General features: G+C 36.5%; 1 protein-coding gene across 1 annotated transcript; it reads left to right on the top strand.

Annotated features, from left to right (window-relative positions):
• The first annotated feature begins 1,041 nt into the window (after window positions 1–1,041).
• Window positions 1,042–1,780, top strand: C8H3orf80 (chromosome 8 C3orf80 homolog). The gene has a single exon (XM_027934064.1). The coding sequence runs from the start codon at window positions 1,042–1,044 to the stop codon at window positions 1,774–1,776; it is 735 nt and encodes a 244-aa protein (XP_027789865.1). The 3' UTR covers window positions 1,777–1,780.
• The last annotated feature ends 17,884 nt before the right edge of the window (window positions 1,781–19,664 follow it).

Below are 19,664 nucleotides of genomic sequence, written 5' to 3'. Positions count from 1 at the left end.
TTTGCAAACAAGAATAACCTTGAAAAAGCCCCTTTAGACGCAGATCAATGCTCAGGAATGTTGCCAACCACTTTCAGCTCCACTTTGACAATTCACAGATATTCATGCTCCGGAGGTACCTCCTTGCACCCCACAAGTCAAGTCCCTGCTTTACGCTTCAAGTGCAGTGGGGATTTGTTGGATAAGCCGCTGGGGGAAAAAAAAAATAACTTCTCTCTTCTCTCCTTGATCAATTCGGGTCACCTTGACAGAGTGTCCCTCTGGGGTTACTTCTGAGGTGTGGTGACCTGCACCACTCCAAGGTATTCTCTACCTGCTCTGGAGGTTTCCTGGGGGTCCCGGCTCCCCAACACCCTTGACCTGCCTGAAAGCAGACTCTCCGGAGGGCCCCAAACCCAAAATCTAAAATGGCAGTGGGAATGCACTAGCCGTTAAAGGGCATCATCCATTTTTAATCAGAAAGATCACAAGAAAGATGGTAAGTGAATCCCAGTCGCAAGTCAATTTAAATATCATTCCTGGGGAAATTCAATCACTTAAAACTGAGACACCTACGCTTGTCAGAGCCCCCGCCCAGTCTGGCAAGGAAGAGCGCGACGGCTGAATTAATCAAGATCAAGGGGCTCCCCGGTTGAGAGCGGAGTGTTAACCCTTTCAATTCTGGAGAGAGACAAGGCAGAGGAGTAAAAGCACAGGCGGACAAGACCAAGATGCCCAGGACTGCCCTGTGCAGGGCGCCTCTGCCATTTGGAGCCACTCCGGACTCCTCGCGCTTGGCCTGGGTGGCTGGGCTAAGATCAGAAGCTCCGGAGGCTGCTCAGGCGGCAAGAAACAGCCTCCTCCCGCAGCCTTGGCGCGCCTCGGGCTCCTCCTCCCGCCCAAACGTGGCCAAGTGAGGACTGCTCTGGCCTCAGGAAGCTGAGGAGCTGGAGGCAGCGCGCGCGGAACCCGAACGGAGCTCCAGGGAGGGGCTCACGGACTCGCGGACAAGCGGATCCCTTAGCCTCCGGTCTCGGACATTAGCAGAGGCCTGAGTGGGCCATGTGGGTACCCGGGGTCACCGCTGAAGGCCTGTCGGTGGCGCCAGCGCCGCCGTCTCTGCTGCCCCTGCTGCTGCTACTGGCGCTGGCGCTGGTGGCGCCCTCGCGGGGCGGCGGGGGCTGCGCGGAGCTGGCGTGTGGTGAGCGGGAGCGCTGCTGCGACTCGGCCAACGCCACGGCGGTGCGCTGCTGCAAGCTGCCGCTTCACGCCTTCCTGGACAATGTAGGCTGGTTTGTCCGCAAGCTCTCAGGGTTGCTCATCCTGCTTGTGCTCTTCGCCATCGGCTACTTCCTGCAGCGCATCATTTGCCCCAGCCCACGCAGGTATCCGCGTGGCCAGGCAAGACCGGGGCCCCCAGGGAGTGTCGGGCCCCCAGGGAACACAGGACCACCAGATGACGACAACGACGACTCGCCCACTCTACTGCGTGACGAGGCAGCCACCGGCTCACAGGACTCGCTGCTAGACAGTGGCTGCAGCGGCCGTGGCCGGGGAGGCGGCGGCCGTTTGGCCCCCTCCTGCACCTCGGAGCACGAGCTGCGTGTTGTTTCTCCGGTCTTCCTGCAGCTGCCCAGTTACGAAGAGGTCAAATACCTGCCCACATATGAAGAGTCCATGCGCCTGCAGCAGCTCAGCCCAGGAGAAGTGGTGCTGCCGGTGTCTGTGCTCGGCCGCCCCCGAGGCGGCGGAGCCGGGGACCCAGACTGCGGCGCCGGCCGCTTCCCGCTCATCTGAGCGCCCAGGTTCTCTCCAGGACCCTGCGGACTTTGTGAGACTGGGGGCTGCGAGTAGCCATGAGGGCTGGTGTGCTCGCGGCCGTCACTAGCTGCCTCTCACCCTGCCTAAGAACTCCAGCCTAACTTTCTGTCGCCCAGAGACTGGGTTGGGGTCATCCCTCTCTCTTATGCTCCCCCCCACACCCCCGATCTTAAATTTCCCTGTGTTTCATTCGGTTCAAGGAGACATTGGCGGGGCGGAAGCAGCGAAGGACCACCCAACGCAACTTCAAAGGACGTCCCCGCCCTCTGCCTTGCCTCCTCTTGTGTTCACTCTTAAGTGCCTGCTTCCCTAATCAAAGAGAACACGTGAGCCTTTTGCCCTTTGGAAGAAGGGCGGTTTTCTTTAAGGTCGAAGAGAAAGGGGCACATTTTCACTCCTTTCGCTCCTGCCTGGACATTTCACTATCTCCCAGGATGGGCAGAGGGCTAGAAGTCGTTGGCGACAGGCACGACCAGTGACTGCTTCGCGCTGGCCTGGGAGAGTTACACTTGAGTATGATGAAATCCCTTTCTTTTGAAGGACCCAGAAAACCCTTCAGTGTCTTCCTGGACAAGCAAATAGTTGCAGCTGATGGCTCACAATTAGGTGGGGAGGTACCTATGATATATGGTTGTTTCGTTAGTTGCTGTACGTACTCAAGATACAACTACTTTTATTAAGACTGTGTTCGTAATATGGTACAGTTGGACTTTTGATTTTTCAATAACTGAGAAGGTATATTTTCCTTTTATTTTTATATTTTTGCCATGTATTTAACAGGAGGGCATTTCAACAAAGACAATAATTGTCTTAATCACTTTTTTTAGGCTATTAATAGTCAAGAAATTGCCCACATTCTGTCTTTATTGTTTAACAAATGTTTGGACATTATTTCATTAAGGGTGAAAAAGAGAGAGAGATGGTCAAATGAGGAAACATGTAACATAAAAATATGAAGGATATCTTATTTTCACTATTTGAGAATATATTTTATTTTTAGTACCGTGGCATAATATATAACTTTTTATAATAACTGTGTGTACATCATGTAGTCTAGGTCTTTACTAACGTAGATCATTCATTACATAGTTACGTGTAAAAATAATTGATGCATAAATGCCATACCATAAAGCATGATGTCACACACTTTTTCTTCATTTTTTTTTAAATTTGGGGAACCTCCACAACGTGATACAAAAACAAAAGATCCTGAGACTTGTAATTTTTGTTTAAAGCCATAATTGTATGGTAATGTGCTTCAGATGGATTTAGCCAACTATCTTAAGGGGAAAAGAGTGTCATATTTATTCTACCATTCTGTGACATGTCTTTTAAGAAAAGGTAACAGTTTAATGTGTTGTGTATAATGTACATATACATATTATGTACAGTATATACATCAAATACTATATAACAGTTTGTAATTAGCATGAAAGGAAAACAAATACAAAGGTTTCTTTGGAGAAGGGTGATTATCCATATGGATCTAGAATATTGTTCTCATGATTGAAGAAGTTGGACAATTCTGAGAAATCTTAAAATATCCGACTTACATTAGAATAAAAATGATTTGACTACTGTAAAGTTTAAAAGCTGGTTTAAATAATCTGAAATTTCTGGGAAATTTTTAAATGTCTGAATTGTAATAGAATGGTTTACTTTAAACTTCTAAAAATGAACGACCCTATCATTAAATAAAAAAATCATTTGAAGTGTATTAAAACAGAAAAACATTAAAATATTTGTGCAAAGTTCATCAGATGTGTGACTATATGTAATGTATTAAAATATAAAGTATGTCCCTATGTCATTTAAAAGCAATTTTAAGCTGTAAGTTGGCAAAAACATCAGGAGTTGGTACTATATCAGTTGAGAATAGTATAAGACTTAGTATAATCACACCATATGGTTATATTAAATAATCACATACATTAATGTTACTCAAATATGGTAAATTTTGTTACATGTGGCTATCAATACCACTACCCCAAACAACCTGGAAAGTTCCCATATTCTTTCAAATGATTTATTCTTTGAGGGTACACTGTTTCAGACATTTCCTAAAATTCACTTGTATCTAAAACATTAACCTAAATATCCAAGTGCAAATATATAAAGCATAGCCTATATGTTACTACCAATATTTAAAGAAATTTACAATTCTAGGTAAAATGTACTTCAATATGAGTCAAGTATGTTTTCCTTTCTCTTCCTTAAATCCAGAATGTCTATAAAGTGGTAATTCCACTTTATATCAATCAGACAATGAGGTTCTATGGAATAGATTTTTACTTATTCAACCCCACAAACTTATTCACATCCATTCAGTAGAAAGGAATTTGAGTCTACTGTGGTTTTTTCTTGCAATTCATTGATTTACCAAGTATAAACTTGTTAAATAATTTTGTGAAAAAAAATCTTAACAATATTTTTATTAGTGCTAAGTGAGCATGTCTCAGAGTAATATACATACACATATAACAGGCCATATTAACACACATCAAACCTCTGTGTTTGTTATGCTGAAATACCTGAATAGAAATATTTTAAAGTATTAAAGGCAGCATCTGGGTGTTTGGTTTTACAAATTTTACCTGGAAGTTATTTATTATATGGTCAGAATCTATTATATATAATTGCATGTGCTTGTTAATATAGAAAGTGATTATTCTGTTACTTGATAAAAATTCATGTTGAGATGCTGATTCTACCTATATTTAATATTCTATATATAGTTAAGAATATGTTTTGCAACTATATATAGAAAAACATTAATTTATTGTCTCAAATAAATGGAATTAATATGGAAAATAAGTTTAATTTTAAGGGCATATATATCTTAACCAAACCTACATGGAAATGACATGTTCTCCAGTACTTTCCTCTTGATTTTCACTTATCAAAGTAATTTTTGAGTACATTTAATTTTCACTGACTTTTCATAAGTAGGAAAATAATCTTGAATGGAAGAAAACATGATTGGTTTTATAAATTTATGTACTATAAATGTGTGTGTGAGTGTGTGTGTGTGTCTTTGTGTCTGTGAGTGTAATCATCAGTTGCTTAAAAGCTATTTGCTATGGGTGTTCAATCTCATAACCAAGGAGAAAATATCATCTTGAAATGGAATAAGTTTTAAGAGGCCTCTAATTGTCACATTCTGCAAATGTGAGTGTGTTTCAACCACAGAAAATGGCACTGGCAATTATTCCAAAGGATATGATGTGTACTATATAAGTAAAACAAGATTCAATTGTAAAGGCCAAAGGGAATATTAAGGAAATGGTCTTACTTAACCATTTAAGAGGCAATATGCTAAGTATCTTAATGTTGTACTTTTATGTATATAGTTTCTCTCAAGTGGAATTCATAAAGGAAATGATTTAAAGCTGAAACTGATATGTTATAAACACAAATAGGAGATTCAGATTTATACAGTATTCTGCATTGACTTTTATAAAAATTCATGAATTATAAATAATTTGTATTTTTAAGGTTGAGAGTAACAATGATATCATATTGAGTTTTCTTTTGAGCAACAAGCTTGACCATCTCTCCCAAAAGTTGTCAGAAACCATTCAGTAGCAGAATATTTGGCAAGTTTATATCTGATTTCACAATGATACAATTTATTTTTTCATTCTCCTTTTATCCATTAATGAAAAAACTAACAACCAATAGAGTAAGGGAAGGTATTTTTATTAACTGAAGAATGAGCCAGCAATCAGCTAATTACAAAAAAGCAAAACATCCTTTCTTCCATATGGTTGACACCAGAAAAGTTACTATTCCTTTTTTAAATATTTGCCTATAAAAAATATTAAAAATATCAAATTACAGGCCCATGCCTGTAATCTCAGCAGCTCACAAGAGTGAAGCAGGAGTATGGCAAGTTCAAAGCCAGCCTCAGAAAATTAGGAAGGCCCTAAGCAATTTAGCAAGACCCTGTCTCTAAATAAAAAATAATAAGGACTGGGGATATGGCTCAGGGGTTAAGCACCCTTGGGTTCAATCTATGGTACCAAATTAATTAATTAATTAATTAACTAATCAAATGTCAGATAAAATCAATACTTTCTTTAAACTTAAATAAATATTGAATCTAATTTTATTTATTTTATTTACGTAATTCATTTTTAACTTAATGGAAAAATTGTAGGGATATTTATGCTTTTCACCAAACTATATCATTTTTCTTCTTCAACTTCTTTGCTAAGTATCTACATTATTTTGATTTCTTGCAATTCTTATATTCTTTATGTGTTGTTCTTATCCTGCTTTGGATTTCAGTAGTTTTTCCTCAGAAACACATCTCCCTGCTGTGATTCAATATCATTTTGGTTATGCTTCACTCTTTGAATAGAATTTCTTCTTTTGGTAAATCAGTATTTTCCAGAGTGTTTCCTTTGTTTTCCATTTGCATCTGACTTCTGGAGATTTTTCATTTTGAGGCAGGTAGGTTTCTCCTGCATTCACTAAAGGACTGTAAACACTTTTTCTTTGTTTTTAATCTATAGAATTTTCCCTGTAGCTCTGGGAAAAGGATAGAATATTTACATCCCTCTAATGAAGATTTTTTTCCATATCTGAAACATAATAAAATCTACATTTATTGATTACTACATCTTCATTGTTCTGCTTCCTCACCTAGATTTTCATGAAGATATTGTCAACACTTTTCCCTAAGCTTCCCTAAAAGATGTTTTTCCAATATGTTAGGACAAAGAATTAAATCCTTGCATTCTAATAATAACAGGGACCTTATTTTGGCTTCCAAACCTTAGGCACATTATTTCTTTATGGACTGCTATATCTTTCTGGTCAATTTTTCTCACAGTCATCTTTGTGTCATTTTATCTGAGTAATGGTCATCTGCTGTCTCCCCATCCTTGTTCACAAATACCCTATTTGTTCTACTAGATAAATGACCATATCATTCTAACTTTACAGAGGAGACTTTAAGACTCTAGACTTCAAAGGTAACTGATTTCCGATGGATTGCTGTGTTTTTTAACTGCCTATGAATGTTCTGCAAGGCCTCCTCATCACTGTCCTCTGCATACTTTATCTCTGTTTTACTGGGTGGACTAGAAAGCTAGAACTTTACATTACTTTTGTTTCTGCTTTCAGATAATCTTGAAGTTATAATAATGCCTTAAGTCCCATTATATAAGAGTTTTATTTGGAGAATTGTCAATTTTTATTTTCTTAACACCAAAAAAAAAAAAAAAAGTAGCCTCTGTTGGCTACATTTGTTTCCAGAACCTTCCAGATTTACTCCTGTTTTATTTCATTTGGTGTGAATTTTATCTTCTTTATTGGCCAAAGATGTTACCAGATCAAACTTAATTTTGATTATTTTTTTAAAATGTGTTCTTTTTAGACAGTAGAGTGTATTTTGACATACATACACGGAGTATTACTTATTCTAGGATCCCATTCTTATGGTTGTACATGATGTGGAGTTTCACATGAATTAGGAAAGATTCATTCTACTGTCTTTACTATTCCTATCCCTCCTCCCTTCCCATCATTCTCCTCTGTCTAATCAATTGAACTTCTATTCTCCCCACCCCACTTATTGTATGTTAATATTCATATATCAGAGAGAACATTCGGCTTTTGGCTTTTATGGGACTGGCTTATTTCTCTTAGCATGTTAGTCTCTAGATCTATCCATTTACTGGTAAAAGCCATAAAGCCATTCTTTTTTATGACTAATATTTCATTGTGTATATATACCATTTTCTTTATCCATTCATCTGTTGAAGGGCACTTAGGTTGGTTCCATAGCTTGACTATTGTGAATTGAGCTGCTATAAACATTGATGTGGCTGTGTCACTATAGTATGCTGATTTTAACTCCTTTGAGCATATACTAAGGAGTGGGATAACTGAGTCAAATGGTGGTTCCATTTCAAAACTTTTTTGTTGTTGTTGTTTTTTGAGGAGTGGGTATTGGGGATTGAACTCAGGAGCACTCAACCACTGAGCCACATCCCCAGCCCTACTTTGTATTTTAAATAGAGACAGAGTCTCACTGAGTTGCTTATGTCTCACAATTGCTAAGGCTGGCTTTGAACTCCCAATTCTCCTGTCTCAGCCTCCTGAGCTGCTGGGATTACAAGTGTTCATCCGGCTCCATTCCAAGTTTTTTGAGGAATTTCCATACTGCTATCCATAGTGGATGCACCAATTTGCAGTCCCACCAGAAATGTATGAGTGAGCCTTTTTCCCCACATCTTCACTAACATTTAATGTTGCTTGTATTCTTGATAATTGCCATTCTGACTGGAGATGGAATCTCAGTGTAGTTTTAATTTGCAGTTCTCTAATTGCTAGAGATGTTGAACATTTTTTCACATATTTGTTGACCATTCATATTTCTTCTGTGAAGTGCCTATTTAGTTCCTTTGCCCGTTTCTTGATTGGGTTATATGGGGTTTTGTTTGTTTGTTTGTTTGTTGTTTTGTTTTGTTTTTCTTTCTTTCCTTCTTTTTTTTTTTTTTTGGTGTTAATTTTTTTTAGTTCTTTGTATATCCTTGAGATTAATGCTCCACTTGAGATGCAGATGGCAAAGATGTTCTCCCATTCTGTAGGCTCTCTGTTCACATTATTGTTTCTTTTGCTGTGAAGCATCTTTTAATTTTGATACCATCCCATTTATTGATTCTTGGTTTTACTTCTTGTGCTTTGGAATCTTCTTGAGGAAGTCAGTTCCTAAGCTGACATGGTGGTGAAGATTTTAGTCCTGCATTTTCTTCTAGTAAGTGCAGATTCTCTGGTCTAATGCCTAGGTCCTTGGTCCATGTTGAGTTTTGTGTAGGGTGAGAGACAGAGATTAAATTCTACTACATACTACTACATATGGATTTACAGTTTTCCCAGCAACGTTTGTTGAAGAGGTTATCTTTTCTCCAATGTATGCTTATGGTGCCTTTGTCTAGAATGAGATAACTGTATTTATGTGAGTTTGTGACTTCTATTTTGTACTATTGGTCTATGTGTCTGTTTTGGTGCCAATCCTATGCCATTTTTGTTACTATAGCTTTGTAGTGTAGCTTAAGGTCTGGTATTGTGATGCCTCCTGCTTCACTCTTCCTGCTAAGGATTGCTTGGGCTATTGTGGTTCTTTTATTTTTCCAAATGAATTTAATGATTGCTTTTTCTATTTCTATGAAAGATGTCATTATAATGTTAATAGGAATTGCATTAAATCTGTATAACACTTTGGTAGTATGGCCATTTTGACAATATTAATTCTGCCTATCCAAAAACATCTTCTAAGGTCTTCTTTAGTTTTCTGTAGTTTTCATTGTAGAGGTCTTTTACCTCTTGTTAGGTTGATTCCCAATTTTTTTGAGGCTATTATAAATGGGAGTGTTTTCCTAATTTCTCTTTAAGCGGATTCATCATTGATATACAGAAATGCATTTGACTTAGGGGTGTTGATTTTATATCCTGCTACTTTGCTGAATTCATATATGAGTTCTAGAAGTTTTCTGGTGGAATTTTTAATTTTGATTATTTTTCTAGGTCTTAAAAGTATCTTTCATTTATTTAAGTTTTTGATACAAACTTTTCATTGGTTTGTCATCCTTCTCAATGTGCACAGTCCTGGTTGAACTAGCCAAACTATCAGATTTCTGCCAATTTTACATCTCCCTCTCATGTTACACTCCTTGTCTTATTTTATACCTTCATCTTCCAAATTTCTCTCATAAAACCTCTTCATGTGAGATGGATATTACTACCCTAAATACATGTATGAAGACACAAATGGTGTGACTCTACTTTATGTACCACCATAGATATGAAAAATTGTGTAATATGAATTGTAATGCATTCTGCTGTCATACATAACAAATTAGAATAAAAAATAAGAAATAAAGCTCTTCACAATATTCTTTTCATCTTTATTTTGGTCTGTTTTGCTGATAGAAGCAACTGAGACTCTTTTAGTTTTTTTAAAATCAGTTTTGTATTTGTGTCTGAGCCATAGGGACATTTTCTGATTCTGATTTCATGAAAATTAAGCTCATATTTTTTATATATTCCTGTCTGTACATTGTCTGTTCAACTAGACAAATGATTCTTAATATTTTTTTAATTTAGAGAGAGAGAGAGAGAGATAATTTTTTAATATTTATTTTAGTTTTCGGTGGACACAACATCTTTATTTTTATGTGGTGCTTAGAATGGAACCCAGCACCCTGTGCATGCCAGGCGAGTGCGCTACCACTTGAGCCACATCCCAAGCCCCAAATGATTCTTGAAAATCATTTTTTTTGTTGTTTTTGTTTATTTGGGTTTTTGTTTTTTTAGGGAAGATCTTGGTCTTTCACATTATCTTGTATGTTCTTTGACCATATGTCTCTAGTCAAGAGACATTAGTTTTGGATTCATAGTCACAAGAAATGTAGGAGGGGTTTTCTTGAATGAGATCTCCTGGTCCATCTTTAGTTTTGTTTGTTAAATCAAAAATTTCTTCAAATCCACTATAGTCTATTTCCAAACATTGTTTTTATTTGGATTCTGCCATAAGTGTTTGCCTTCCAAGAACTCTTTCAACTGTATGTTTCTTTTTTCTTGATGGTTTCAGTAAATTTCTGATAATTCTTGCTTGGCTCAAAGTTTTCTTTTGATAATTTTTAAAAATTGTATAGGGTTTTCCACATTTTGGGGGGTTCTGAATCTTAAACTTGTACTGAGATAGAATATAAGATCACTATGTTGTAATTTTTTTTCTAGTGTTGGCTTTCTTGAGTACTGGTTTTCATGTTTCTTGTTTTGGGCAATTAGTTTTCTTGTAATTACTCTACTGTATCTGGATCTGTATTAAGGGTTTCCCATGAGAAAGGTTGTAGAATTTGGAGTTTCTAATAAGCATTGAATATGCTCTCTACGTCTTCTACTGGATATACTTTAGGCATTTTCATAGGTCTCTTGCCTGCTGGAGAAATTCCAAATTTGGAGTTGTGCTGATTCATATCTCACTTTGGAGTTGTCATGAGGGTTCTTGACGCCTGTCAAGCCTTCTCCATAGTTATCCTTTCCTTTAGTTTTTTCTGTTGGTGGTTGTCAGGCTGGTTCAATCTTTTTCAAAGAAGTTTCTTGATTATTGTCAAACATTCAGTTGACTCATTTCTTTCTGAGAGCTGTCCTGAGTTTCTTGTTGTCTTATTTTTTGGCTGCACAATTTGCTGTGGAGTTTTCATTAGGCTTTTGGTTCTTATTGGGTCTTTCATGGATTCTGCCTTTTATTTAGGCATCCTGAGCAGTCTCTTGATACCTGTGAGGTTTCTGTCTTTTCCACATTTCCATTTGAGAGATAAGATGTTACTTTTAAACTATTTTAAATGGTTGTATTGCTTGTTTTGGTATTTTTTATAAGCTCTCTGATGCCCACTGGATCTTCCTGACTGTATTGTCCTCAGTGATCCTGTAGTCTCCTGAGAATTATTTGATTTTTCTACCAGTTCTGATTTATTCTTTGGAATGTTCCTAGTCCTTGTGTAGACATTATTACCATGTATTTGTTCCCCTTACTCTTCTGATGTTTGTGAGAACTCTCTGATAGCTCCAGGTCTTCCATGGGTTCTTATTTTACTTGAGGTGTTCTCAGAAGCCTCCTGATGCTTATTAGACTTTCTATTGGTTCTGGATTCTGCTCTGAAGGTTACTATTTTTTCCTGTGGACATTCTCACCATAAAATTGTTCCTTTGTTTCTTTTTGTATTTGTGGGAGCTTTCTGATACCTGCCAGGTCTTCTTATGGTTTCTGGTTTTATTTTTGGTATACTTAGTTTTTTCATGAGGATGCTTAGAGTTTTGCTGTCTCAACATGCAAATTTAACCTTGAAGAGTATCTTATCAATAGAGTTGTGGTTATAGAATACCCCATTAGTTACATTTTTTAATTTTTTTCATGAACAAAATAAGGTAGCAATTATATATTTGCTATTTAAAGGAACTTGTATTAAAAATACAATAGAATTTTGTCTGGCAAAGTATAAGACTCCAAATTGTGTTTTGAGTGATCCTAAGAATTTTGTGGGCATTGTCGCCATTTAATTGTTCCTCTGGGTTTTTTGGTGACTGCAGGAGCTCTGTGATACTGTCAGATTTTCTATGGCTTCTACTTTTCCCTCAGTGTTTTCAGGGAATGTTAGAATTTCTATAGGTTCCAGATTATGCTTTGGAGTGCGATTAATTTTGTACACACCTAATTTTATTCCAGTAAATATCTGTGACCTATTTTACTTGTAATGAATTGTTTCATTAGTGAATTTCTAAGATTCACAGTGTTTGAATTCTGGCAATTGACTTTTATAAACTAAATATCATTATTTCTAGCTTGCTTCAATTTAACATTTTGTAGAAATTTACATTTTTAAAACTTTCTTCCAAAAAATTAAAATATAGGCATATACATGACTTTAGATATAAGCTTGGTACATGCTATAGGGGTGATACTTTTCATTTCTATCATGATGACTATAACAATAACTATAATTTGCAAAAAGTTTCTATATGCAAAGCACTGTACTAGGCATTTTCCATATATTATTTCATTAAAACTTCAAAGCAGTAGTAGTTGAGGATTATTATCCACATTTTATTTTATTTATTTATTTATTTTTTTAATTTTTTATTGTTGATTGTTCAAAACATTACAAATTTCTTGACATATCATATTCCACACTTTGATTCAAGTGGGTTATGAACTCCCACCTTCACCCCATACACAGATTGCAGAATCACATCAGTTACACATCCATTGATTTACATATTGCCATACTAGTGTCTGTTGTGCTCCGCTGCCTTTCCCATCCTCCACCCTCCCCCCTCCCCACCTCTCCCCTCCCCTCCCCTCCTCTCTCTCTACCCCCTCCACTGTATAACCCTGAGGGTCTCCTTCCATTTCCATGCAATTTCCCTTCTCTCTCCCTTTCCCTCCCACCTCTCATCCCTGTTAAATGTTAATCTTCTTCTCCTGCTCTTCGTCCCTACTCTGATCTTAGTTACATCTTAGTTACTCTCCTTATATCAAAGAAGACATTTGGCATTTGTTTTTTAGGGATTGGCTAGCTTCACTTAGCATAATCTGCTCTAATGCCATCCATTTCCCTGCAAATTCTATGATTTTGTCATTTTTTAATGCAGAGTAATACTCCATTGTGTATAAATGCCACATTTTTTTTATCCATTCGTCTATTGAAGGGCATCTAGGTTGGTTCCACAGAAACCAATCCACAAAACTACAACTATCTTATATTTGATAAAGGGGCTAAAAGCATGCAATGGAGGAAGGATAGCATCTTCAACAAATGGTGCTGGGAAAACTGGAAATCCATATGCAACAAAATGAAACTGAATCCCTTTCTCTCGCCATGCACAAAAGTGAATTCAAAATGGATCAAGGAGCTTGATATCAAATCAGAGACACGCCGTCTGATAGAAGAAAAAGTTGGCTACGATCTACATTCGGTGGGGTCGGGCTCCAAATTCCTCAATAGGACACCCATAGCACAAAAGTTAATAACTAGAATCAACAAATGGGACTTACTCAAACTTCAAAGCAGTAGTAGTTGAGGATTATTATCCACATTTTATAGATAAGAGAGGCTCAAAGAACTTGAACAGTGTGCCCAAGCTCACAAGATAAGTAGAAGACCAAGGAAACTGATCCAGCCTGTCTTAACCACCAAATGTTTCAACATGCAATTAATTTAACCTTTCAGACTACCTTATCAGACCTGAGGTTGCAGTTGTATCCCACTAGTATCCCTTTAATTTTTTTATGAACAAAATAAGGTAGCTATTACTTATTATTCACTATTTAAAGGAACTAATATGAAAATTAAATAGAATTTTGGCTGGCAATCTATAATGATTTCCCAATTATTTATAGGATGGAGACATGTTAATAGATAAAATCCATTGGTGCTTTCTACAAGGGAAGCAATTTTTCAAAATGTCAAAATAATATAGTATAGAACCTCCAACACGGGTGCTTTGCCCAATACCCAAACAGGTTTTAATCTGGAGGTTTTATTCTAGTTTCTATGTAGATGACTAACTTGCAAATTATTCCCAATAAATATTATTTCTCTAAAATAAGCTTTTAAAAAGTCATTTTGTTGCTTTTTTAATTTAGAAAATTATATTTCAATAGAAATTATAGAAAATTCAGTTTTAAAATAAATCTTTTTGTCTTACTACACTGACTTACTCCAGCAAATGTATATAAACTTCCTTTCCTTTTTCTTTAAATTTTCAATTACTTAAGTAATAAAAAATGCATACTCCTTAAAAAAAGAGGAAGGAATCATTGCAACAAAGACCCCTCTAATACCTTTATCCTAACCACTCTTTCAACTCAAGATCTAACCATGACATGGTGAGTATCCTTCCAGAATTTTCTCTATACATATTTTTCCATATAGATGTACCAAAAGTAAGTTCTCTACCAATGAGCTACATTCCCAACCCTTTTTTAAAATTTAATTTTGAGATGTTTCTCATTAAATTTCCCAGGTTGGCTTTGAACTTGCAATCCTCCTGCCTCAGACTCCCAAGTCTCTGAGATTATAGGCATGAACCATGACACCTAATTTTAAAGGGTCTGGTTTTGTTTTTATCAAAGTTGTACATGTACACATTTGAATAAAGTGTTCTATATTATTTGTTGTGAAAAACAGTGGTATTTTGATCCCTTCTCCTCAATGCCCTCCTCCCCAGAAGCAGTTACTTTTGTATTTTTTAGCTGTTTTTTTTGATATGACGTCCACGTCTCTATGTAATATGTTTATTATTTCCTGATTGGGGGGCCATTATCTATTTTCCTTCCACTATAATGAAGACTTTTCTGTTTTTTACCCTTCTTTTTATCCCCAGCTCCATATATACACTCCTATTTTTAACCATAATTCTTCAACAACAAATCCATAATCTCATATCCATAATTTATAATCCAAATGTTTTTTCATAACTGACCCAGCCTGAACTCTTTTCAGAGCAAACTCTGAAGAGAAGCAATTATAATCTTTATTCACACTACTTAAATATTCTTGTGGTACATTACAAAAATATTTTTGTTTTTTTGCAGTGCTGGGGTTCAGATCCAGGGCTTCAAACATGCTAGGCAAACACTCTACTACTGAGCTATCCCTCCAAACCCATGCAGAAATCTTAATGTGTTTGACTAAGGAATGCTATCTGTAACCCTGCTGGGGATGTTCTGTTAAATATGAAATATGCATGGTAATACCAAAAACATTGGAATACACACTATTTCTTAAACAGATTTGAATTCAAAAACAGATTTAGCTCAGGGGGTTTATATGTGTGTGAGATAGTGGGCCTGATTTTTTAAAAAATATTTATTCTTTTTAGTTGTAGTTGGAAACAATACCTTTATTTATTATTATGTGGTGCTGAGGATTGAACCCAGGGCCTCACACATGCCAGGCGAGTGCTCTACCGCTGAGCTACAACCCCAGCCCAGTGGGCTGGCCTGATTTTGATTTCATAAATATTCAGTGTCTGTGTAAATAAATTCTAATCACAGGTAAGTTATGTTATTTATGGTGATCAGTATTACTGTCAAAACTATGCAGAATTATTTTACAGATCAGCACACTCAAAACTAGGTTAAGTTCTTCTTTTCCTATGTGTATCCCTTTAATTTCTTTCATCTAATTTGCTGATGATAGATTCTATACCTAGAAGACCCAAAAAGTTCCACCAGAAAACTTCTAGAATTAGTAAATGAATTCAGCAATGTAGCAGGATATAAAATCAACACCCATAAATCAAAGGCATTTCGGAATATCAGTGACAAAGCCTCAGAAAGGAAAACTACACTATTTACAATAGCCTCAAAAAAAACAAAACAAAAAAAAAAAAACTTGGGAATCAATGAAAGAGTTGAAAGATCTATATAATGAGAACTACAGAACTCTAAAGAAAGAAATCAAAGAAGACCTTGGAAGATGGAAAGATCTAACTTGCTCTTGGATAGACAGAATTAATATTATCAAAATTACCATACTACCAAAAGCACTATACATATTTAATGCAATTCTGATCAAAATCCCAATGGCATTCCTCATAGAAATAAAAAAAAAAGCAACCATGAAATTCATCTGGAAAAATAAGAGACCCAGAATAACTAAAACAATCCTTGAAGCAGGTGGCATCACTATACCAGAACTTAACTATTCTACAGAGCAACAGTAACAAAACAGCATGGTATTGGCACCAAAACAGACTAGTAGACCAATGGTACAGAATAGAGGACACAGCAACTAACCCATAAAACTGCAATTATCTTATATTAGACAAAGGTGCCAAAAACATGCATTGGAGAAAAGAGAGCCTTTTCAACAAATGGTGCTGGGAAAACTGGAAACCCATATGCAACAAAATGAGATTAAATCCCTATCTCTCACCATGCACAAAACTCAACTCAAAGTGAATCAAGGACTGAGGAAAAAAACCAAATACCCTGTGTCTAATAGAAGAAAAAATAGGCCCTAATCTCCATCGTGTGTGATTAGGCCCCAGCTTCCTTAAGAAGTCTTCTTTGGTGCAAGAAATAAAATCAAGAATCAACAAATGGGATGGATTCAAACTAAAAAGTTTCTTGTCAGCAAAAGAAACAATCTATGAGGTGAACAGAGTACCTACATATTGGGAGCAAATTTTTACCCTTCACACATCAGATAGAGCACTAATATCTAGGGTATATAAAGAACTGAAAAAGCTAAACACCAAATAATAATAATTATAACCCAATAAATAAATGGGCCAAAGAACTGAACAGACAATTCTCAGAAGATGATGTACAATCAGTCAACAAATATATGAAAAAATGTTCATCATCACTAGCAATTAGAGAAATGCAAATCAAAACTACTCTTTTAAGATTTCAGCTCACTCCAGTCAGAATGGTAGCTAATATGAAGACAAACAACAATAAGTGTTGGCGAGGATGAGGGGGAAAAGGTACACTCATACACTGCTGGTGGGACTACAAATTGGTGCAGCCAATATGGAAAGCAGTATGGAGATTCCTTGGAAAATTAGGAATGGAACCACCATTTGACCCAGCTGTCCCTCTCCTTGATCTATACTCAAAGGACTTAAAAACAGCATACTACAGGGACACAGCCACATCAATGTTTATAGCAGTACAATTCACAATAGCTAAACTGTGGAACCAACCTAGATGCTCTTCAGTAGATGAATGGATAAAAAAAAAAGTATGGCATATATACACAATGGAATAAAATAAAATCATAGTATTTGCATTTAAATGGATGGAGTTGGAGAATATAGTGCTAAGTGAAGTTAGCCAATTCCCCAAAACCAAATGCCAAATGTTTTCTCTGATATAAGGAGGCTGATTCATAGTGGGGTTGGGAGGGGGAGCCTGGGAGGAATAGATGAACTCTAGCTAGGGTAGAGGGGTGGGAAGGGAAGAGAGGGGGCATGGGGTTAGAAATGATGGTTGAATGTCATGTACATCATTATCCAATGTTCATGTATGAAGACACAAATTGGTGTGAATATACTTTGTATACACCAGAGATATGAAAAATTTGTGCTGTACATGTGTAGTATGAATTGTAATGCATTCTGCTGTCATATATATATTTTAAAAATTAATTTTTTATAAAAACAAGGTTAAGGTCTGTGCATGTAGCTTAATGGTAGAGCATGTGGCCAGCATGTGCAAGGGGATAGCATAAACTTGGCTAATAGAATTTATATATATATACATCCCTACCCCTGAAATACTATAATGTAAAATATTTGTTTATGGTATATCTTTCCATATATACTCCTCCATTATTGCATAAGCTTCATAAGAGGGCAGGAATATTTCTTTGTTCTTCCCACTATTATAAAATCTAGAACAGTTCCCAGGCTATAATGGGTATTCATTAGTGATTTGGTTAGTATGTGGATTTTTCCATAGGAAATCATCATGAACAAGAGAAAAGATTTCAATCAAGGATGACAAGGACCACAAAAAAGGGATTTTATTGACTTTTAGTTATATAACTGCTTTTCTAAAAATTTTGACTGAATAAATTAACTAGACTAGATAAGAATTTTCCTTTCAGGCCAGGCATGGTGGTGCACACCTATAGTCCCAGGAACGTAGGAGACTGAGACAGGAGGATTGCTAGTTGTAGGCTAGCCTAGTAACTTAGTGAGATCCTGCCTCAAAATGAAAAATAAAAAGAGTAGGGATGTAGCTCAGTGGTAAAGCACCCCTGAGTTCAATTCCCAGTACCAGCTAGTGGTGTAGCTCAGTAATAGAGCATGTGCTTAGCATATAGAAGGCTGAGGTTTCAATCCCAAGTGTTGAAAAAAATTCATTGTAAATGCCATGTCATATTTTCTTTTAAGCAAAATTCATTATACTTCAAAACCTGTTAATATTTAGTCCTTTAAAATTTTTCATTTTGTGCATTGTGCCATGCATATTTGTACCTAGCTTTAAAAGACAGAAAATGAAAACACTAATATTATGTTGATGACAAAGGTTGAAAAAGAACAAAAAAACTGGAAGGTTGCCTATAGGCTATACTGTTATGGGTTATTCTCATTTAATGCTCCAGCTTATTACAAATATTACTTAATCCCACCTCTATGAGATTACTTTCTAGCATTTAAATCTGGATATTCTTGGCTTATAAATTCTTGTCTATGAAAGTTTTATAGAAGTAAACCTTATTTGTTTACTTATTTACTAGATAAATAACTGTGGTATAGCCCTCATTGACTTGAGAACAAGAAAATAAACTTTGAACAGATGTTTTATTGTTTCTGGAGTGATTTGTTTTAAACTTTCTATCTTGGTGATAATACTCCCAAAATGGAGACAAACTTAGAGCCATTTTATGTTCACCCTACTAGAAAAAGAATGTTACAATCATTTCCATCAAATTATAAAGCTCTTTTTTCCTGTCATTGTGAAAAAATATCTAAGAAAATCAACTTAAAAGAGGAAATATTTATTTTGGTACAGTTTCAGAGATTTTAGTCCATGGTCAGTTGACTCCACTGCCATGGGTCTGGGGTGAGGCAGAACATCACAGCATAGAGCATAGCTGAGGAAAGCTGTTCACTTCATGGCAGCCAAAGCAGAGGAGGAGCTGGGGATTAAATATAGTCCTTAAGGGTATATCTCCAAGGATCCACTCCCTTTACTAGGTCCCATCATCTACAGTTTCCACCACCTCCCAGTAGTCCATTCAGCTATGAATCCATCAATGGATAACCCATTGATGATGTCAGAACCCTCATGATCCAATCACTTCCCCCAAACCCCATCTCTGAACATTACTGCACTAGGGACAAAGCCTTCAATGTGGGAACCTTTGGGGATGTTCCAGATCCAAATTATGATACCAGTTAAAAATATTTTTTAAAATTAATATAGAAGTTGCTTCATTGTTGATTATTAGGCTAGAAAAGAATTTTAGATAATTTAGAACATTTGAGAATATCTGAAAAATTGATTTGCTCTAAAATGTTTTGAAATAGTTTATCTTAAAAAATCACTGTTAAAAAATCATTCACAGGGTGTGGTGAGTATATGATCTGTAGGGCTGCAAAATACCAGGTGGTGATATTCTAACAGTTTAAGCCAAGACAAAGGGACAAAGTAAATTTAGAGTGAAATAGGAGGAAGAATGAAAAAGTTATGAGAATCCCATAAATTTTCTGGCCCAAAAGTCATTTACCACTGAGCAGAAGACACTGAAGATATACAGACTGAGGACAGGTAGAAGATGATGAGTCTTTTTAAAAGAGCAGCTAAATCACCTTCTCTTTGGTTTCTG

Source organism: Marmota flaviventris, chromosome 8, assembly GCF_047511675.1.
Source record: "Marmota flaviventris isolate mMarFla1 chromosome 8, mMarFla1.hap1, whole genome shotgun sequence".
Classification (NCBI taxonomy): Eukaryota; Metazoa; Chordata; class Mammalia; order Rodentia; family Sciuridae; genus Marmota; species Marmota flaviventris.
The sequence above is the reverse complement of the archived record's forward strand: the minus strand, read 5'-3'. Positions and strand labels throughout refer to the sequence as shown.

Bases quoted from the DNA above. Each gene is read 5' to 3' on its own strand.
- C8H3orf80 (XM_027934064.1), top strand. From the start codon at position 1,042: ATGTGGGTACCCGGGGTCACCGCTGAAGGCCTGTCGGTGGCGCCAGCG.